This window comes from Clarias gariepinus, chromosome 5 (genome assembly GCF_024256425.1).
Source record: "Clarias gariepinus isolate MV-2021 ecotype Netherlands chromosome 5, CGAR_prim_01v2, whole genome shotgun sequence".
Classification (NCBI taxonomy): Eukaryota; Metazoa; Chordata; class Actinopteri; order Siluriformes; family Clariidae; genus Clarias; species Clarias gariepinus.
Window position 1 is genome coordinate 34,938,809 of NC_071104.1, and position 21,263 is coordinate 34,960,071.

General features: G+C 38.7%; 1 protein-coding gene across 1 annotated transcript in view; it reads left to right on the forward strand.

Annotated features, from left to right (window-relative positions):
- Positions 1 to 21,263, forward strand: part of ttn.2 (titin, tandem duplicate 2) — a 178,002-nt gene that overhangs the window by 99,731 nt on the left and 57,008 nt on the right. The window contains exons 123-173 of the mRNA XM_053495993.1: positions 1,108 to 1,407; positions 1,511 to 1,813; positions 1,924 to 2,111; positions 2,441 to 2,555; positions 2,655 to 2,939; positions 3,023 to 3,174; positions 3,272 to 3,419; positions 3,508 to 3,685; positions 3,776 to 3,897; positions 3,998 to 4,285; positions 4,486 to 4,782; positions 4,886 to 5,072; positions 5,164 to 5,279; positions 5,915 to 6,214; positions 6,426 to 6,725; positions 6,836 to 6,941; positions 7,043 to 7,239; positions 7,387 to 7,698; positions 7,818 to 8,096; positions 8,200 to 8,499; positions 8,586 to 8,888; positions 8,984 to 9,472; positions 9,571 to 9,873; positions 9,974 to 10,273; positions 10,374 to 10,670; positions 10,777 to 11,061; positions 11,159 to 11,452; positions 11,536 to 11,835; positions 11,935 to 12,243; positions 12,324 to 12,523; positions 12,634 to 13,063; positions 13,185 to 13,493; positions 13,582 to 13,763; positions 13,950 to 14,079; positions 14,169 to 14,468; positions 14,590 to 14,907; positions 14,991 to 15,287; positions 15,418 to 15,717; positions 16,123 to 16,437; positions 16,532 to 16,680; positions 16,802 to 16,952; positions 17,241 to 17,522; positions 17,610 to 17,912; positions 18,010 to 18,315; positions 18,411 to 18,692; positions 18,819 to 19,118; positions 19,199 to 19,501; positions 19,584 to 19,892; positions 19,990 to 20,271; positions 20,542 to 20,841; positions 20,927 to 21,220. Coding sequence (XP_053351968.1) covers positions 1,108 to 1,407; positions 1,511 to 1,813; positions 1,924 to 2,111; positions 2,441 to 2,555; positions 2,655 to 2,939; positions 3,023 to 3,174; positions 3,272 to 3,419; positions 3,508 to 3,685; positions 3,776 to 3,897; positions 3,998 to 4,285; positions 4,486 to 4,782; positions 4,886 to 5,072; positions 5,164 to 5,279; positions 5,915 to 6,214; positions 6,426 to 6,725; positions 6,836 to 6,941; positions 7,043 to 7,239; positions 7,387 to 7,698; positions 7,818 to 8,096; positions 8,200 to 8,499; positions 8,586 to 8,888; positions 8,984 to 9,472; positions 9,571 to 9,873; positions 9,974 to 10,273; positions 10,374 to 10,670; positions 10,777 to 11,061; positions 11,159 to 11,452; positions 11,536 to 11,835; positions 11,935 to 12,243; positions 12,324 to 12,523; positions 12,634 to 13,063; positions 13,185 to 13,493; positions 13,582 to 13,763; positions 13,950 to 14,079; positions 14,169 to 14,468; positions 14,590 to 14,907; positions 14,991 to 15,287; positions 15,418 to 15,717; positions 16,123 to 16,437; positions 16,532 to 16,680; positions 16,802 to 16,952; positions 17,241 to 17,522; positions 17,610 to 17,912; positions 18,010 to 18,315; positions 18,411 to 18,692; positions 18,819 to 19,118; positions 19,199 to 19,501; positions 19,584 to 19,892; positions 19,990 to 20,271; positions 20,542 to 20,841; positions 20,927 to 21,220 — 13,395 coding nt within the window. The remainder of the gene's footprint in view (positions 1 to 1,107; positions 1,408 to 1,510; positions 1,814 to 1,923; positions 2,112 to 2,440; positions 2,556 to 2,654; positions 2,940 to 3,022; positions 3,175 to 3,271; positions 3,420 to 3,507; positions 3,686 to 3,775; positions 3,898 to 3,997; positions 4,286 to 4,485; positions 4,783 to 4,885; positions 5,073 to 5,163; positions 5,280 to 5,914; positions 6,215 to 6,425; positions 6,726 to 6,835; positions 6,942 to 7,042; positions 7,240 to 7,386; positions 7,699 to 7,817; positions 8,097 to 8,199; positions 8,500 to 8,585; positions 8,889 to 8,983; positions 9,473 to 9,570; positions 9,874 to 9,973; positions 10,274 to 10,373; positions 10,671 to 10,776; positions 11,062 to 11,158; positions 11,453 to 11,535; positions 11,836 to 11,934; positions 12,244 to 12,323; positions 12,524 to 12,633; positions 13,064 to 13,184; positions 13,494 to 13,581; positions 13,764 to 13,949; positions 14,080 to 14,168; positions 14,469 to 14,589; positions 14,908 to 14,990; positions 15,288 to 15,417; positions 15,718 to 16,122; positions 16,438 to 16,531; positions 16,681 to 16,801; positions 16,953 to 17,240; positions 17,523 to 17,609; positions 17,913 to 18,009; positions 18,316 to 18,410; positions 18,693 to 18,818; positions 19,119 to 19,198; positions 19,502 to 19,583; positions 19,893 to 19,989; positions 20,272 to 20,541; positions 20,842 to 20,926; positions 21,221 to 21,263) is intronic.

The following is a 21,263-nucleotide window of genomic DNA, read 5'->3' on the forward strand; positions in this document are numbered from 1 at the left end:
AAACAGTGATTGGAATAAGTGTTTCACCATTAAGATAATAACTTATATGATTATAAGATTTTTTTTTCACTATTTTTTTTCATCAGTTAATACACTGTAAAATGTACAAGTCAATTAAACAAATTATGCATGCAATTTTTTGGGATAGTTACAGATATTTCACAGTGAGAGGAGTTTTATTTAGCCAAAAGAAGTCAAAAGAACAAGAATAAAAACTTAAAAAGATAAATCCTGTAAGAATGTTATAAAATTAAGAACTGCAGTAAAAGAGATGATCGAATAGGTGCTGTGAAAAGATGGTGTAAGATAAAAAAAAAAAAATTCAAAAAAATATGGAAACTAATAAAGATATTAAAGAGTCCCTAGATACTAACCTAGACGCAAACCAGTTACTCTAATACACCACAGAATGAATGTATATGTAGTAAACATTTACAAGACAAAAAACAGCCACAGGTGTGAATGTGCGTAGTGTTATTATACGTTTCTATACATTGTAACACACTCTCATAAGCATGAAATTACTATAGCCCATACTTAGCTGAGTCATGTATTTATGTAAAACATGCTGGTGTAGCGTTATTTACTACTACATAAATTAATTTTAATATTATTATTTTGAAAGTGTATGAGAGTGACAGAGCAAGATGACATCCTTGATGAAAATATGTAAATAATGCAGTAACTTCCACCATGTCGTATATGCATGAAAGGTCGGACTATTAAAGCATAGTTTGTGACTGCTACAGTACTTAGACACTGACACTGTATATATCTCCAAGATGACAAGCTTGATTTAATCATAAAAATATGTTCACAATCCGAGAACTGCAGTAACTAAAGCAGTCACTGCTCCCCCTGGTGGGACCATACAACATTGCAACCTGGTTATTAGAACAGTGCAAGAGGGCGTTTATGGGGTGGGGCTTCATTTATTGCGTCATTACGGGTCCCTGCACAGATCTATCATGGATTGGGAAGGGTCCTGCCATTGAGCAGGTTGCTGTTTTAAAAGGATTCTACTGTACAAACAATGACCCAACTATCCTAACTGATCTCTCATCAAGAGATTTGGGGTTGAATAAATAACACAAACTCTATTTACAGATGTTCCTGGCCCTGTGAAGAACCTCAACGTAGTTGATACTGCTGATGGAGAAGTCAGCATTGCATGGGATGAGCCTGACAGCGATGGAGGAAGCAAGATCTTAGCCTATGTTGTGGAGAGACGTGATGTGAAGCGCAAAACTTGGACTCTGGCGACTGACCATGCTGATACCACAGAGTACACCATCACTGGGCTACAGAAAGACTCCAAGTACTTTTTCCGCGTTTGTGCACGCAACAGAGTTGGCAGTGGTCCAAATGTTGAAACAGAAGAAGCAGTGCAAGCTAAAAATAAGTTTGGTAAGCCAATTTTTTTTTTTTTTTTTTTGTAGGCTCCTGTCTTAATTGTCCTAAAATTACAGATTTAACTTTTTTATGTACCTTTTAATTACCTGCATTCCAGATGTTCCTGATGCACCTCAAAATGTCATTGTTGGAAATGTAAACAAGTTTGGTGCCACAGTCTCTTGGGAACCACCTCTGTTTGATGGTGGATCAGAAATCACATCCTACATTGTTGAACTCCGTGACAGAACATCTGTGCAGTGGTCTCCAGTCATGGTGACCAAAGCACAAGATCGGTCAGCTATAATCAATGATGTCATTGAAAACAAAGAATACATCTTCCGTGTAAGAGCAGAAAACAAGGCTGGTCCTGGCAAGCCAAGTGCTGCCACAAACCCAGTTAAAATCATGGACCCAATAGGTTAGGAGTGCATTATTTCCCTCCAAAAATCTATATTGCTAACTTTTTAATTAATTAAAAGGTTACATTAGAGTCATTTTATAATTCCGTATTTGCTGCACTTTTTTCAGAGAGACCAAGCCCACCTTTGAATCTCACACACTCTGAACAAACCAAGGATGACTGTCTGCTAACATGGGAGACTCCTCTTAAAAATGGAGGTAGCATGATAACTGGCTATATTATTGAGAGATGTGAGGAAGATTCAGACAAGTGGCTAAGATGTAATGCCAGGCTTTGCCAGGACCTCTCATACAAGGTAAAATTCTGATTTCCCACAGTTTTGTTTGGGTGTCTAGTTATTTATATTCCTATTTTTTTTTTTTTTTACTATACATTTACATGTAGGCATTTGGCAGACACTCTTATCCAGAGCGACTTACATTTTTATCTCATTATACATCTGAGCAGTTGAGGATTAAGGGCCTTGCTCAAGAGCCCAACAGTGGCAACTTGGTGGTTGTGGGCTTTGAACCTGGGATCTTCCGAATCGTAGTCCAATGCCTTAACCACTGAGCTACCCCTGGCCTATATTTATATCTATATTTATATTCCCTATATTTATATATATATATATATATTCCCTAGGTGTCTGGTCTTAAATTTGGAAAGAAGTATAGGTACAGAGCCATTGCTGAGAATGCAGCTGGTCAGTCTGACCCATCCAATATTGTTGGACCTGTGCTGGCAGATGACCCACACTGTAAGTTCTTACCACTAAATCGTTTCACAGATCTATGGATTTTTTTTTTTTTTGCTTTGCAATTAAATATTACAAATGTTTTTATTTAACTTATTTTAGTTGCGCCCACACTTGACTTGAGTGCCTTTAAGGATGGCCTGGAGGTCATTGTACCACAGCCTCTTATAATCCGTGTTCCCATCACTGGATACCCAACACCTACTGCTAAGTGGACCTTTGGTGACAAGGAGCTCAGTGCTGGTGACCGTGTGTCCATGGTCACAAAAAGCACGTTTACAGAGTTAGTCATTTCTCCAAGTGTGCGGCCAGATAAAGGCAGATATTCACTGACCCTGGAGAATGATGTAAGCAGCGTCTCTGGAGAGATTGACGTCAATGTCATTGGTATGTAGTCTGAGTACACTATTGTAGAGTCAAGACTTTGGTACAACAATAGTACAACCTACTATTTATCTCTATTATTTTAGCATGTCCAAGTGCACCCAAGGACTTCAAGGTGGCAGAGGTAACCAGAAGACATGTGCATCTTATGTGGGAAGCACCAGACCACGATGGAGGCAGTCCACTGACTGGCTACCAGGTTGAGAAGCGTGAAGTATCCAGAAAGACATGGGTCAAGGTATTCAACTCGTATTAAATTCACACAACTTTAAGTTGTTCCTTGCTGAATAATACTTTAATTTTAATTTTTATTTGCTTTACAATTTATACCTCAGGTCATTAGTGGTGTGCAAGACCAGGAATACACTATCACAGATGTGATTGAAGGCAAAGAGTACTTGTTCAGAGTTATTGCCTGCAACAAGTGTGGCCCTGGAGAGCCTGCCTACATTGATGATCCTATAAATGTGTCTTCACCAGCCAGTAAGTGACCATGAGAAAATTACAATAACTTAATCCCCAATACAATACTCAACAAACACAAAAATAATATTTTTACTTCTTTAAACAGCTGTTCCAGATCCACCCGAGAATCTTAAATGGAGAGACAAGTCAGCAAGTAAAATATTCCTTTCTTGGGAACCTCCAAAATGGGATGGTGGTGCTCCAATTAAAGGCTACATGGTTGACAAATGCCAACGTGGTACTGACAAGTGGGAGCCATGTGGAGATGCATTACCAGACCTAAAGTAAGTTTAGGAAAAAATATGTAAACAATTTAACATGTTTTTTGATACACTGACACAAAAGTCCTTACAATCATTGTTATTGCACCCTAGGCTTGAAGTTACTGGTCTGATAGAAGGACAGTGGTATGCTTATCGTGTGAGGGCCTTAAATAGACTGGGCTCAGGTAGACCTAGTAAGGCAACTGATGAGATTTTGGCTATTGATCCTAAAGGTATGATAAAAGATTGGCTTCTATTTATTATAACGTCTGTCTATTAAATTTCTGTTTAAATTTATGTCTAGTCTTTAACCTTCCCTACTTTTTGTTACAGAGCCTCCAGAAATTCACTTGGATGCAAAACTTCTGGCAGGCTTAACTGCAAAGGCTGGCACAAAAATCGAACTTCCTGCTGATGTCACAGGCAAACCAGAGCCTAAAGTGAAATGGACAAAGGCTGACCTTATACTTAAGGAAGATGACAGAATATCTATTGATACTAAGCCTGGTCACTCCACAGTGTCAATTGCTAAGACAAAAAGAGATGATTCTGCAACATACATTATTGAAGCAGTTAACAGCAGTGGCCGAGCAACTGCAACAGTTGACGTCAACATTTTAGGTACTGTTTTTCTTTATAACATAAAAGGGTATAATAGTTGTTTAAAGCATCGGATCATAACACTGCCTTTTAAAAAAATTGTCCGTTTCGAAAGAGTTTAGATCTAATTCTAATGAGTAAGGCTCACTTCTAAAATAAGTTGTTTCTTCTAATAGAGAAAGTCAACCATAAATTTAATATGCTCATTTACCTTTATATAGATAAACCTGGCCCCCCAGCTGCCTTCGATATTTCTGAAATCACCAATGAGTCCTGTTTACTGGCCTGGAATCCACCCAGAGATGATGGTGGCTCAAAGGTGACAAACTACATTGTTGAGAGAAAAGCTACAGACAGTGAAATCTGGTACAAGTTGTCTTCTACTATAAAGCAGACCAACTACAAAGCCACCAAGCTTGTGACTTTCAAAGAATATATCTTTAGAGTCTATGCTGAGAATCAATTTGGCATTGGTCCAGCAGCTGAACATTCTCCAATTACTGCAAGATATTCATTTGGTATGTTAAATTTATCTTTACAAAAAAAAAAAAAAAAAGCATCATTGCCTCTCACCCAGAATATATAATAACGATTTCTAATATCTTACTAATATTTATATAGATCCGCCTGGACCTCCATATAAATTGGAGGCCTCGGATATTGCTAAGGATGCTGTAACTCTAACCTGGTATGAGCCAGATGAAGATGGAGGAAGTCCCATCACTGGCTACTGGGTTGAGAGATTTGAGCCAGATGCTGATAAGTGGATAAGATGCAATAAAACACCAGTAGCAGACACAAACCTTAGGTAGGAATTTCAAAATCCACAATAATTAATACATGATAACAGGCATATAGCAAAATTTACAGCTTTCATGTTTGTACTTTGGTGAATTTAGGGTAAAAGGATTGCCCACAAGGAAGAAGTATAAGTTCCGTGTCTTAGCCGAAAATCTTGCTGGACCAGGCAAACCAAGCAAAGAGACTGACCACATCATGATCAAGGATCCTATTGGTAAATTATAGCATTTAACTGTATTTCTTTTTTAAACTCTTTGCATCACAAAATTTAAATAATGTATACCATACACACAGTATATGGCCAAAGGTTTTTGGACACCTGACCTTTATACCCATATGCAGGCTTTCTCTAGACTGTTGCTACAGAGTTTTACGCAGACAATCATATATGTACAATATGTATGTATGCTCGAATGTATAAATAATATGTGGGCTGTAGCATTTTATTTTCCCTTTACGGGAATGAACGGGCCCAGACATAAGCAAATTCCTGAAAACATGGTTTGCCAAGGTTGGTGTAAAAGGTGCCTGCTAGAGCTTTGAACTCAATCCCACCAAACACTTTTGGGTTGAACAGGAGCGCTTACTGTCTTTTTGTCCAACATTATTGTCTGACTTCTTTAATGTTCTTGTGGTTACATGTTCATAAATCCCCACAGCAATAATTTAAAATCTTAGAGACAGCCTTTTCTTGAGCGAGGAGGTCATTTTAACAGAAAAGTGAAGACTACAGTATATCTGGAATTGGGGATTAGAGAGGCACTTATGGTGTGATGGTCAAGTGAACAAACTTTTGGTCATATAGTGTATATGTGTGAGAAAAAAAGACTAAAACTATTTATTTTTTAGATCCCCCATGGCCTCCTGGCAAGCCAACAGTTAAGGATGTTGCAAAGACATCTGCTTTCCTGCAGTGGACAAAGCCTGAGCATGATGGTGGTGCTAAGATTGAGTCCTATATCATTGAACTCCTCAAGAGTGGAACTGATGAGTGGGTTCGTGTGGCAGATGGCATACCTTCTCTTGAATATTTTCTGAAGGGATTAATGGAGAAACAGGAATATTCCTTCCGTGTCAGAGCTGTCAATGCAGCAGGCGAGAGTGAACCTAGTGAACCTAGCAATCCTGTTCTTTGCAAGGAGAGACTTAGTAAGTTTGTTATACATTTTTGCTTGTTTGACATGTTAGTAGTCTTTCTATACTTATAATATTATGCTTTTTCCTCTTTTATTTGTGAAAGTACTGTATATATGTGGATATACAAAAAACAAAAAGAAATAATAAATGTTAGTTGTGTTTTTTTTTTCCTTTTTGATTTTTATACATCTTCATACAATTCATTTATTTTTTCTTTTATCAGATCCTCCATCACCACCAAGATGGCTAGAGGTGATGAGTATTTCATGTAACAGTGCTGAACTTAAGTGGACAGCCCCAGAGAGAGATGGTGGTTCTCCAATTACCAATTATATTGTGGAAAAGAGAGATGTGAGACGCAAGGGCTGGCAGGTTGTGGATACCACAGTGAAGGAGCTGATACATACTGTCACTCCACTGAATGAAGGCTCACTCTATGTATTCCGTGTGGCAGCTGAGAATGCTGTTGGTCCTAGCGAATACTGTGAACTTGTAGACTCAGTTTTGGCAAAAGACACATTCAGTAAGCCTAACAGCTTTGGCAATTTTTATTTCAAATTCATTAAATTTAAGTTAATGATTTTGATGGCTGATTTTGAATATCGATGATATTAAACCATTTATTTTTTCTAGCTACTCCTGGACCTCCTTATGCTCTTGCTGTCACAGGAGTGTCAAAGACACATGTTGATCTTAAATGGGAAGCACCAAAGAACGATGGTGGCAGACCTATCTTACGGTATGCAAATAACATTAAACTGTTGTGAATAAAATATCTTGGTGTGTTGATTATAGCGCCACGACAGTGACACGGAAATGTGTATATGTTAAAACTTTCAGGTATGTCATTGAAAAGAAAGAGAAACTTGGCACTCGCTGGGTGAAAGCTGGAAAGACATCAGGTCCTGACTGTCAGTACAGGGTGACTGATGTCATTGAAGGCACTGAAGTACAATTCCAGGTCCTTGCTGAGAATGAGGCTGGAGTTGGTCACCCAAGTGAACCTACAGACATTGTGGTAGTTGAGGACCCAACAGGTATGTTAAAGGATACATTCTGATTCATTTCTTATTTCTTTTAGTAATTAATGTTTTTAAGTTAAGAGAAGTTTTATAAGAGAATTAAGCACTTCAGTTCTAGATACATGCCATGTTCAGCTCAAAAGTATATTCTACATTTTCCAGGTCCACCATCTCCCCCCCAGGAGCTTCATGTTACTGATGCAGCCAGGGACCATATTTCTATTGCATGGAAAGCTCCAGAAAGAAATGGAGGAAGTGCAGTCATTGGATACCACATCGAGCTTTGCGAGGCTGGAACAGAAAAGTGGATGAGAGTTAACTCTCGTCCAGTTAAAGAGCTAAAATACAGGGCTGGGGAAGAGGAAGGCATTGTGCCTGAGAAGAAATACATTTTCAGAGTTCGTGCTGTCAATTCTGTTGGTGCTAGCGAGCCATCCGACATCTCCGAGAGTGTATACGCTAAAGACTCTGACTGTAAGCTAAATAATTTGTTTTTATTTGTATTTATACTTTATTGTAAGTACTCATAAAAGAGATTTATTTGACACTACTGAATGAGAAATTGATTGCCTGGCTCCTAACAATCCTTGTAGGCAACCCTACTATTGACTTCCAGACCAAGGACATCATTGTTGTGGAGGGCGAGAAGATGCACCTCCCAATTCCATTTAAGGCTGTTCCATCACCTAGGATCACATGGCACAAAGATGGCAAGGAGATGAAGGCTGATGAGAGAACTTCATTCAGATCAGATTACACTTCCTGCCACCTGGAAATTCCAAGCTGCCTGCATGGTGATGCTGGCCAATACAAAGTTACCCTGGAGAACAGCCTTGGCACAGTCAGTGGGACAATTAATGTTAAAGTTATTGGTATGTTTTTGCAGCTATACACATTCAGTATTTGGAATTATATACTGCATACATTTTTATTATGCACAATATTTAAAATTTTTTATTTTTATGTTATCAATAGGTCTTCCTGGCCCATGCAAGGAAATTGCTGCTAGTGATATCACCAAGAACTCATGCAAAGTGACCTGGGAACCTCCAGACTATGATGGTGGAAGTCCTATCCTGCACTATGTCCTGCAGCGCAGAGAAGCAGGCAGGAGAACATATGCCAATGTTATGTCTGGTGAGAACAAACTAAGCTGGACTGTCAAGGACCTCATCCAAAATGGAGAGTACTATTTCCGTGTCAGAGCAGTGAACAAAATTGGTGGTGGCGAGTTTATTGAGCTTCGCAATCCTGTAATTGCTGAGGATCAGAAACGTGAGTAATTTCAGAGAAGATTTATTCTAAAATGTTGAATATGAAAAGTAATTCAATAATACCTTCTTTATGTTCTATAAATACAGATCCACCTGATCCACCTGTTGATGTTGAAACTCACAACCCTACTTCTGAATCTGTGACCCTTACTTGGAAGCCACCCATGTATGATGGTGGAAGCAAGATCATGGGTTACATTCTAGAGAAGATGATGAAAGGTGGTGAAAAATTTGAGAGATGCAATGACTTCCTGGTGCCTGTATTGTCCTACACGGTTAAGGGCTTGAAACCTGGAAAAGAATATCAGTTCCAGGTTCGTGCAGAAAATGCAGCAGGGATTAGTGAGCCTTCTCGGGCTACCCCTATGGTCAAAGCCACTGATGCAGTTGGTATGTACAATATATTGTTTTATACTACAACACATTCTCACATATATATGTGGTTAATAAAATAGTTTATTTAATATAACTATTCTCAATTTCAGATCGTCCCAAAGTGTTCCTCAGTGGCAGTCTGCAATCAGGCTTAAGTGTCAAGAGAGGTGAGGAGATCCGACTAACTGCCTACATTTCTGGTTTTCCTTACCCGGAAATAACATGGACGAGGAACAATGCAACCATCAGGCCAGAGGCACTGAGGAAGAGGCCAGAAAGGCCTATTAGAAAGAAGAAGGAAAAGAAGGCAGAGGAAGAAAAAGTAGAAGACAAGGAGAAAAAGGAGGAGGAAACAAAAGAAGAGCAGGACAAGAAGGAGGAAGAAAAGAAGGAGCCAGTACAGGAGGCAGAGGAACCAGAAGAGCCAGAGGAGGAATATCACCCATCATTAAATGAACGTCTTACTATTGATAACTCAAGGACGGGTGAATCCAACATTTTTGTAAAAGATTGTATCAGAGGTGATCATGGTGTTTTCACCATCAAGGTGGAGAATGATCACGGTATTGCCTCTGCCACCTGTGAAGTTAATGTCCTGGGTAAATAAAATTCACCTGATTCTCGCATTCACTTTTATTATTTGAATAATATTAATGAACTGGGTTTAAACTGATGTATTTAAATTTATATATTATAGATACTCCTGGACCTCCAGTCAACTTCAAATTTGAGGAGGTCAGGAAGGATTCTATCCTTTGTAGGTGGGATCCTCCTCTAGATGATGGTGGCAGTGAGGTCCTTAATTATATATTGGAAAAAAAAGACAACTCCAAGGTTGAGACTGGATGGGTCACTGTAACATCAACTCTCAGAGGTTGCAAGTACCCAGTGACAAAACTGATTGAGGGAAAGGAGTATATTTTCAGAGTAACTGCTGAGAACAGATTTGGTCCTGGAAAACCATCTATCTCCAAACCTGTCATTGCCAAGGATCCATTTGGTACTCAATGTTTATACTACATTGTGTTTTTATTGTTTATTTCTTAAGGCCTACTCTTTTAAAGGTATATGGTTGATATTTGTTGTTCTCCACATTTTAGATCCCCCAGAGGCACCTGAGAAACCTGAAATTCTGGATATTACAGCTAACAGCATGGTTGTTACTTGGAAGGAACCGAATGACAATGGGAGTCCCATTCAAGGATACTGGGTGGAAAAACGAGAAATCAACAGTACACACTGGGCACGAGTTAATCGCAACCTTATTGATGCACTAGAAGTAAAAGTAGAGGGCCTTTTGGAAGGACTGACATACATTTTCAGGGTCAGTGCTGAAAATGTAGCTGGATGTGGAAAGTTCAGTCCACCATCTGATCCAAAAACAGCTCAGGCTCCTATCTGTAAGATAATTATATCACATCAATCTAATACTGATCTTGAAATTATAGTTGCTTTAATGGTTGATTGTATAAAGCTAAATTCACTATTTTTTTTCTTTAGTACCACCGGGTCCACCAACTCCACGTGTTGTTGACACGACTGACCATTCAATAACAGTTGAATGGGATCCTCCAGCAGACAATGGTGGTGCAGACATTTTTGGTTACCATGTTGACAAGGTTATTGCTGGCAGCAAAGACTGGTCACGTGCCACTGAGAGACCATGTAAGAACCACAAGTTTACTGTGTATGGTGTCAGAGAAGGAGCTAAGTACGTTGTCCGTGTGATGGCAGTCAACTCCGCTGGTGAAGGTGCTCCTGGTATAACAGATGCTGTCATTGTGAGGAATCCAGCAGGTATAAAGCCATAAACTAATGTTGAATATGAAAAACATAACATCTATTAAGAATGTTGAGATTTTAAGGCTATATTCATGACTATGTTGTTAACTTCCCCAAACAGAGATGCCTGTAATTGAACTTGATATCTCCGTGAAGAGTGGTCTTATTGTAAGAGCTGGAGAGATGCTGAGGGTTCCTGCACATGTAACAGGTAAACCAAAACCATCACTTACATGGACAAAGGATGATGCAGCTCCAGACAAAAAGCGTGCAGAAATAGAAGAAGTAGGACAAGACAGCACTTTGATCATCAAGACCTCAAAACGAAGTGACAGTGGCAAATATCAGATCACTGCAGCAAACCCAAGTGGTATCAAGTCTGCATGGACTAGGGTTGAAGTTGTGGGTAAGAACTGCTATAATTTTAAAAATCTCAACCGTTTATATTGGTTTTGTAATGATAATATAACAAATTAATACTCTTAAAATGTTTTTATTTTCAGATGTTCCTGGACCTGTTCTTGAACTTAAGCCTGTAGTAGTAACCAGAAAGTTAATGATTCTGAACTGGTCTGATCCCGACGATGATGGTGGTAGTGATTTGACTGGCTTCATTGTTGAAAGAAAAGAGCCAAAGATGCACACATTTAGACAGCCCATTGAAACCGTTGCATCCAAATGTGAAATTGTAGGTATTATTGAAGGACAGGAGTACATCTTCCGAGTGGTGGCCAAGAACAAATATGGCTGTGGGCCACCAGTAGATCTTGGACCTATTCTTGCAGTAGATCCACAAGGTAATGTGACTTCTATACAGATATAATGCAAATGCTTAAATGGGACAACTACAGTAACTGAATGGGCTTTTATGTAATCTCAGGTCCACCAACCTCTCCTGAGAAGTTCCACTACACAGAAAGGACTAAGTCATCCATTACTCTTGCATGGAAGCCCCCTCGCAATGACGGTGGTAGTCCAATTATTGGTTATATTATTGAAAAGAAACGTCAAGATCATCCTGCTTTCCAGCCTGTTTCCAAAGACTTGTGTACAGATCTAACACTGACTGTTGAAAATCTGGATGAGCTGCACATGTATGAGTTCCGTGCAAAAGCTGTTAATAGCATTGCTGAAAGTGATCCTTCTATACCAGTAACTGCTGTGATTCAGGATGATGAAGGTTTGTCCAGTCATTTGTTTGCTATTATTCCAAACAAAACATTCTACCTATTCTTCGTAAGGTACTTGACCATATTCTATGTTTTACATATTTTTACAGTTGCTCCAACTTTGCACATGATGCAGCACTTCAAATTTGACTTGGTTAGGGTAAGGAAGAATGAGCCAGTTGAGATTCCTGCTGAAATCATAGGTCTCCCACTGCCAAAGGTCGAATGGTTGAAAGATGAAGTTGTTATTGCAAAGCCCACTGAGAGAGTCCTGTTTGAGACTAAAGTGATTGACAGACAGACAGAACACACCAAACTCACTATCCCAGCTACTACAAGGCTGGAAAAGGGAACATACACAGTGACTGCTTCAAATCGCCTTGGGACAGCCAGCCATTCCATCACAGTGGAAGTGCTGGGTAAGTTTAGATAGAATCATCCCTTTAATGTTTTCATTTAAAGTCTGCAGGTGCATAATATTTGTTTAATGTTTTATTAGATCGACCAACACCACCAAGAAATGCTGCAGTTTCAAATATTCGATCCGAGTCTTGCCAGCTGACCTGGGATGCACCACTGGATACTGCTGGTAGTGAGATCACCAATTACATTGTTGAGATGAAAGACCTTAATGTTGAAGATCCTGAGAAAGCTGAATGGGTTCAGGTTACTAACAACATAATAGAGAAAAAATATTGGGTAAGCAAATTAAGAATTTACAAATTACTGTTAATATTAACAGAGATATTGTAATCAATTAATCAATCAGTGTAACTATTCAATTAATCCCACTCATCTCTGTCTTGTAGGCATGGGAACTTGTAAATGGTGGAAAATATAAGTTCAGAATTAAAGCTCAGAATAAGTATGGAATAAGTGATGCCTGTGAGGCAGAGGAAGTACAGATAAAGGATCCATGTGCCCTGCCTGGTCCCCCAGAAAGAGTTGCTATAGCAGAGCATTCTAAATCCCATATACTAGTAACATGGGAACCTCCTATGGATAGTGGAGGATCTACGATTATCGGCTACTGGTTGGAGAAGCGTCAAAAAGGTACCACCTACTGGGCTAAAGCAAATAAGACCCTTGTGTCAAAACGTGGCATGAAAACCTGGGAATTTCCGGTTACACGTCTTATTGAGGGAACTGAATATGAATTCCGAGTGATGGCTTGCAATGCTGCAGGAGTTGGCCCCCCAAGCGCTGTCTCTGAATCAGCTTTTGCTGATGATCCTATCAGTAAGCTAAATTACAACATTTGTGTAACACACATTTCTATATACAGTATGTATGTGTTCATGTACTGTAGCATTCTCTTCATGCTTGTAACACATTTATTATTTGTGTTTGTATATTCTAGCTCCACCTGGCATGCCAGCAGCTCCTGTAGTTGCTGATAAAACCAAGCGTAGTGTCACTCTGTCATGGACCCCACCAGCCAAAGATGGTGGCAGTCCAATCAAAGGTTACATAATTGAGATCCAGGACGAGGGTACATCTGAATGGGCTAGGGTGAATGATGCAGACAATCTACATCCCACTACTGAATTCACTGTTCCCAATCTCCAGGAACTCAAGAAATACAGATTTAGAATTATTGCAGTAAATAAAATTGGCGAGTCTGAACCAAGTCCTAGAACCACAGAGGTTCTCATGGAGGACATCCACAGTAAGATTTTCATGTAACACTGGATTTTTGTCTGAATTCAAATGCTTTCATTTCATTTTCTTACATTGGGGAATTTTTTACTTCACAGCTGAGCCAAAGGTATTTTTGGACATCACCGCTGAAGAATTACTATGTATCCGAGCTGGAACTCCAATCAAAATCCCAGTAACTGTTACTGGGCGTCCTGTTCCCAAGGTTACTTGGGAATTTGATGGCAAAGCAAAGACAGAGAAGAAGGATCGTCTTCATACCCTACCAGTTGATTCACAGGTATCACTATTGACTGACATTTTTAGCACATTTCTTTACAATTTAACTAGGGTTTTGTGGACAGTGTTTGCTGAGCTATAGCTATTGGGTCCTTAGCTCTCTCATTACTTCTAGAATACTATATCACGGCTGACCACATGATCTTATCAAAATTCCCTCTTATTTCTCTTTCCGTATTGTGATTAGGTGGAATCTACTGACACTACCTCTGTTGTAACAATTCCTGTGAGCTTAAGAACTCACTCTGGCAGATATACTGTCACAGCAAAGAACAAAACTGGACAGAAACATATTAATGTCAGAGTCATTGTACTTGGTGAGTTTACGATAATGTATACTATAATGTAATGTAATTCATTCATTCATTTGATAATTTATTTTTATTTTGTATTATTATTTTTACAGATGTTCCTGGAGCACCTAAGGATCTCAAAGTTACTGACGTTACAAGATCTACAATGCGAATTATCTGGAAGCTCCCTGACACGGATGGTGGAGAAAGGATTAAGAGCTATTTCATTGAAAAGAAGGCTGTTAGTGGAAAGGCCTGGACAACAGTAAATGCAGCCTGTGCCAATATGGCCTTTGTGGTGCCTGACCTTCTTGAGGGTCAGGAATACCTATTCCGAGTTCGCGCTGAGAATCGTCTTGGTATGGGACCATTCACTGAGACCACAGAACCAGCAAGAGCAAGAGATCCGATTTGTAAGTTAATAATAGGAAACCTTCAAATGTTTTCTTTTAATAAAAATCTAATAAAGAATTTTCATGATTTGTCATTGTAATATTGTATCTTGTTCTTTTTTTTCTTTTTTTCTTTTTAAAGATCCTCCTGATCCTCCAACTAAGGTCAAGATAAACCTTGTTACCAAGGACACAGTGACACTAACTTGGATGCCTCCCAAAAATAATGGTGGTGCACCAGTAACCCATTACATTATTGAGAGGCTAAGCTGGGACACCAGTGCTCCACAAAAGGAAACATGGAAACAGTGCAATAAAAGGGATGTTGAAGAGACAACCTTTATTGTTGAAGACCTTAAAGAAGGTGGTGAATATGAGTTCCGTGTCAAAGCGGTGAATGAAGCTGGTCCAAGTAGACCCTCTGTTACAGTTGGACCAATAATTATCAAGGACCAGACATGTGAGTATATGGTGTTGATTATGTAACTGGCTAGTCAGCTGTGTTCAAGTTAAATAAGCTCCTCATCATAATTATTGTTTCAGGTGCTCCAACTATCGAGCTTAGAGAATCTTTGGAAAGTGCAGAAACATTTGATATCAACATACTTGCTAGGATCCAGGGCTGTCCGTTCCCATCACTCGTTTGGCAGAAAGCTACATTGGATAAGCCTGATGAAAAGTTTGATATACATTATGATCAGCACATCAATAAACTTGTCTCTGATGATAAATGCAGTCTGATAATTCAACAATCCAAGAGAGATGACAGTGGAATTTATACACTTACAGCTACTAACAGCCTTGGCAAGGCATCCAAGGATATAAAACTTACTGTTTTAGGTATGTGCATTTTATTAAACAAATTATACATTATACAATTTACTTTATATATCACTTTAACATACTAGTTTATTTAAAATACTGATTTATGTAAATGATTCGACCAAACTATAATTTTGTTTATCTGTAGGACGACCTGGGCCACCAATTGGACCAGTTAAAATTGGGGAGGTTTTTGCTGAAAGGATGGGACTCTCCTGGATGCCACCCACAGATGATGGTGGTTCCAAAATCACAAACTATGTCCTTGAGAAACGTGAAGACAACAGGAAATCATGGGTGCATGTAACTAGTGACCCTAAAGAATGTGCATATACAGTCCAGAGACTAACAGAAGGACACGAATATGAGTTCCGTATTATGGCTCAGAACAAATATGGTGTTGGACCACCACTCTATAGCGATCCTGAGAAAGCAAGAAATCTATTCAGTAAGTACATTAGTTTTGTGCACCTTGATGTCATATTTACTATGCGCTTAAACAGTCTTTTGTTAAATGACCTTAAGTTCACAAAATAAGTGAGAAGTTGCTCATCTTATTTGTAGTTATTCCCTTGTGGGCATGTCTCAACAATATATAGCCTAAATGCTGCAATATGTTTTAAACACAACAAATGTTTTTAAATGTATTTAAATTTTATCTGTGCAGATTTTGCATTTTTTTTGTTAGCACATCAGTAAAGCAAGCTGAATTGGGATTTTTTGTTGCTTGTTGTCCTATTATTGTGTTTTATTTTTTATCACTGTACAAATTAATGGTTAATTGTTTGTTTTTAGTGTTGTGTTAAATGTACTGTTTGATGTAATGATATTCTAATGCACTCATCTACAACAGCTGTCCCTGGTCAATGTAACAAGCCAACTGTCTCAGAAGTCACTCTTGAATCCATGACTGTTGAATGGGAGGAGCCAGAATATGATGGTGGATCTCCAGTTACTGGCTATTGGCTGGAAAAGAAGGAATCTACATCAAAACGTTGGACTAAAGTAAACCGTAACCCCATTAGAATCAGGCCTCTTAGTGTTTCACATGTTGTGACTGGTCTTTTGGAAGGAGCTACCTACCAGTTTCGCGTTATTGCCATTAATGCTGCTGGATGTGGACTTCCAAGTCTACCTTCAGACCCTGTTGTTTCTAGAGATCCAATTGGTATGTTTAACATTCTATATTAATAACGATTTTTGATAGTTGTCCACAAAATCATATTCTTATGAATAAAAAATATATATTTATATATTTACAGCTCCTCCAGGGCCCCCGTTGCCAAAGGTAACCGACTGTACTAAGTCAACTGTAGATCTTGAATGGATTCCTCCACTGATTGATGGTGGATCAAAGATCACAGGATACTTTGTTGAATACAAAGAAGAAGGAAAGGAGGAATGGGAGAAGGTACTTAAATGCATAATTTGTGCATAAAATATTCATAAAAAATATTCATACTTAATATTTCTAATAAATATAATGATTTAAAAAGTTTCAATTTCGTAAAATTGTGTTTGTTTCTTTGTAGGCTAAAGACAAGGAGATAAGAGGCACTAAGTTTGTTGTTCCTGGACTCAAAGAGCTTGGACTTTACAGATTCAGAGTAAGAGCAGTGAATGCTGCAGGAGTTGGTGAACCTGGTGAAGTCACAGAAGTAATTGAGGTCAAGGACAGAACAAGTAAGAGCAAATTAATACTATTAATAAGAATTTCAGCAATTAAACAATATGATGAAAAGAAATAGTCTTGCATGCTAGCACAGTAGCGTCACATGTCTGATTCTCTATTTCTGAACTAAAATAGACCTAACTGACTACATTTTATTATTACATCATGTTTTTTAATTTATGCTTCTGTTACAGTACTAATGTATTAAATCTGATTTTACACTCAGTATTTTATCTGGGATATCATTATAGAACTGTATGATGAAAAAAATTAAGTTTCAAACATACTATTTTCTTTAGTTCCCCCTGAAGTGGACTTGGATGCAACTGTAAAGGAGAAGATCACTGTTCACGCTGGTGGGGTAATCCGTATTATTGCTTATGTATCTGGCAAACCTGCCCCTGAAATTATTTGGAACAAAGATGATGGTATGATGCCTAAAGAGGCTGTTGTTGAGACTACTGCTATCAGCTCTTCTTTGGTAATTAAAAATTGCAAAAGAAATCAACAAGGTATTTACACCCTAACTGCCAAAAATGAAGGAGGAGAAAGGACGAAGGCAATAATGGTGGAAGTGCTCGGTGAGTATGCAGTTCCAAACAATAAGAAATTATGTTAAATTATTGTTTCGGCTCAAAGTAATTATTATTATTATTATTTTTTTAAAGATGTTCCTGGACCTGTTGGTCAGCCTTTCTCTGGCATAAATCTGACTAATGACTCTTGCAAGCTAACATGGAATTCACCTGAGGATGACGGTGGCTCGGCCATCACGAATTACATAATAGAAAAAAGAGAAGCTGACCGCAGAGGCTGGACATCAGTAACATACACTGTGACCAGACATAATGCAGTGGTTCAGGGTCTTATTGATGGCAAAGCCTACTTCTTTAGAATTGCTGCTGAAAATATAATTGGAAGGGGCCCATTTATTGAGACAGCATCAGAAGTTCTCATTAAAGATCCTATTTGTAAGTTAATTTTTGTGATTAAATACTTACTGTATAAATAAAAATCCATCAAGGCTTACATTGTTTTTCACATATTTGCTTTATTATTTTTTAAAAGCTGTCCCTGAACGCCCAGAGGATCTGGAGGTAACAGCTGTCATGAAGGATTCAGTTAGCTTAGCATGGAGACCTCCAAAGTATGATGGTGGTGCAGAAGTGACAAGCTATGTTCTTGAAGTCCGTCAAATAGGCAAAGACAATTTTACCCGTGTTGCAACTGACAACAAGCTAATGGATCGTAAATTTGTTCATGAGGGTCTGAAAGAGGGCTCTTCATATGAATTCCGTGTCAGTGCTGTTAATCAAATTGGCCAAGGCAAGCCATCATTCTGCACTAAGCCTATTACATGCAAGGATGAGCTTGGTAAGTTAGCATCAATCAATGTGAATATAAAAAATAGTTACATTGCAGTTGTAAAGTAAAGAAATTAACAATACTTTTTAATAATTCAATTTTAGAGCCACCTACCCTTGATCTGGAGTTCCATGACACAGTTATAATTCGTGTTGGGAAGCCATGCACTCTCCAAGGTCGTTATACAGGGAAACCAACACCAACAGTTAAATGGTTAAGAAATGATGAGGAACTTCAAGCAAATGATGAGATTATGCTTACCAGCACTAGGAGGACCTTATGCTTGTCTATTGATAAGGCTAAACGTGATCACAGTGCTAAATACACTGTAATCGTAGAGAACTCAACTGGCATACAGAAGGGCATTTGCACTGTTATTGTTGTTGGTATGTTTTGGGATCTTCATTTTAATTTATATTTCATATTGTAATTTATTTTTCTGTCTATCCTGCATTGTGTGCATGTTTTTTTCTTGAACTGTAAGTAATTTATACACGTATAAATATTTTCAGATCGACCACAGCCTCCAGAAGGCCCTGTTGTCTTTGAAGAAATCTTTAGGGATCACATGGTCATCTCTTGGAAACCACCACTGGACGATGGTGGATGTGCTGTATCTAATTACATTGTTGAAAAAAGAGATAGCAACAGGGATCTTTGGATGCCTGTGACAGAATCCTGCACTAGAACAACATGTAAAGTTCCCAAACTAATTGAGGGCAGAGAGTACATTATTAGAATCTGTGCTCAGAACATTCATGGAATAAGTGACCCATTGCTGTCTGCTGAGACAAAAGCAAGGGATGTTTTCAGTAAGTAGATTTTCCCCTCATAGTTTTCACATACTTTGACTTGTTAATTTTACTAACATACATTTGTTCTGCCAAAACAGAGGTGCCTGATGCTCCTAAACAGCCAGTGGTAAAAGAAGTCTACAAAGACACAGCTCTGATTACCTGGGAACCACCAGCTGATGGTGGAAAACCAATCACAAACTACATTGTTGAGAAGAGAGAAACAATGTCAAACAGATGGGTTCCTGCTGGAACTGAACGCATCTTGCCTACAACAGAATACTGGGTTCCAGATCTTCTTAAAGGATGTGAATATGAGTTCCGTGTTAAGGCAGAGAATGTTATTGGTGTTGGTGATCCCAGCCCACCGTCAAAGCCAGTCTTTGCTAAAGATCCCATTGGTATGTGGGTAGGATATTTCTCTTAAATTTAAGGTTGGTTAATATATGACATATAAACCATAAAATGTTCCTTTCTATACAGTGCCTCCAAGCCCACCAGAAAAACCAATGGCAATTGACAAAACAAAGAATTCTGTAACACTATCTTGGGAACCACCAAAGGATTGTGGCAGAGGAAAAATCTTGGGCTACCTGCTTGAATACCAAAAAGCTGGAGAGGAAGAATGGATACAGGTTAATCAGACTCCTGAGTCCTGCCCAGAAACAACATTCAAAATAGTCAGCCTCAAAGAAGGACTGTTGTACCGGTTTAGAGTGAAGGCAGTGAATGCAGCTGGGGAATCGGATCCTGCAAATGTTCCTGAGCCTGTTCGAACAGAGGACAGACTTGGTTAGACAAAAACCTCTTGTTTACAATTACACAGTGAATGTGAGAGTAAAGTGTGTGAAATACTAAACATGTAAAAAATATTTTTTTCCTTATGCAGAGCCTCCAGAGCTTCTGCTGGATATGGGCATGCCTCGTGAGCTTAAAGCCATGGCAGGAACTCATATAAAAATTGTTGCTGGAATTAAGGGAATGCCTTTACCAAAAGTGACATGGAAGAAAAATGATGTAGATGTTCCTCCAAGAGCAGAAATTGAGACATCTGTAGTAAAATCCAAGCTTGAGATGCGCTACTGCAACAGAGGGGATTGTGGAGACTATACACTTACTGTAGAAAACCCAGCTGGATCCAAGACAGCAACATGCACTGTGCTTGTTTTAGGTAATTATTTTATCAGTAATAATAGCAGAAAGGTGCAGCACAAATAAATAAATAAATAAAAACTTTATCCCCTCTCTCCCTCTTGATATACATACTGTATCAATAAATAAATATTATAGATAGATAAATAGATAGATAGATAGATGATAGATACTGATATACATATATAGATATGCTATATATGTTGGATGAATAAATATATGTTGGATGAATAAATAATCTAAAGTTAACTTTTTTGTTAAAATGGCAATTCTTTTGGTGTTCTGCTAGACAAACCTGGCCCAGTTCAGAATCTGAGAGTATCTGATGTTAGAAGTGACTCAGCTCAACTCTCCTGGAAAGATCCAGAAGATAGTGGTGGGGTACGCATTACAAACTTTGTGGTGGAGAAGAAGGATGTTGCTTCTGCACAGTGGGTGCCAGTTTGCGCAACATCTAAAAAACGAAGTATTACAGCCAAACATTTGATGGAAGGCACTTCATACATGTTCCGTGTGGCTGCTGAAAATCAGTTTGGCAGAAGTGAATATGTTGGGACAACTAAACCTGTGAAGGCAATGAACCCACTGTGTAAGTATGAGCAAACAATATCTTTTGCATGATCATGAGCTAAAGCCAACTGTAATGTAAATTATTACACATTTTTGTCCTCTAGTTCCACCTGGTCCACCAAGGGACCTGCATCATGTAGATGTTGACAAAACAGAGGTGTGGCTTGTGTGGAACTGGCCTGATCGCACAGGAGGAAGTGACATCACAGGCTTCTTGGTTGAATATCAGGAGGAGGGTGAAAGAGACTGGAATGTATTCAAGACTGTGAGCATCCCAGAATGCCATGTGACAGGGCTTGAGGAGGGAAAGACCTATAGATTCCGTGTGAAGGCAGAGAATGCAGTTGGTCTTAGCAGACCAGACACCACTGTTCCAGTGCTCTGCCAGGAAAAACTTGGTAATTACTTTTCTCAATGTTCTTATAATAATATTAATAGTTA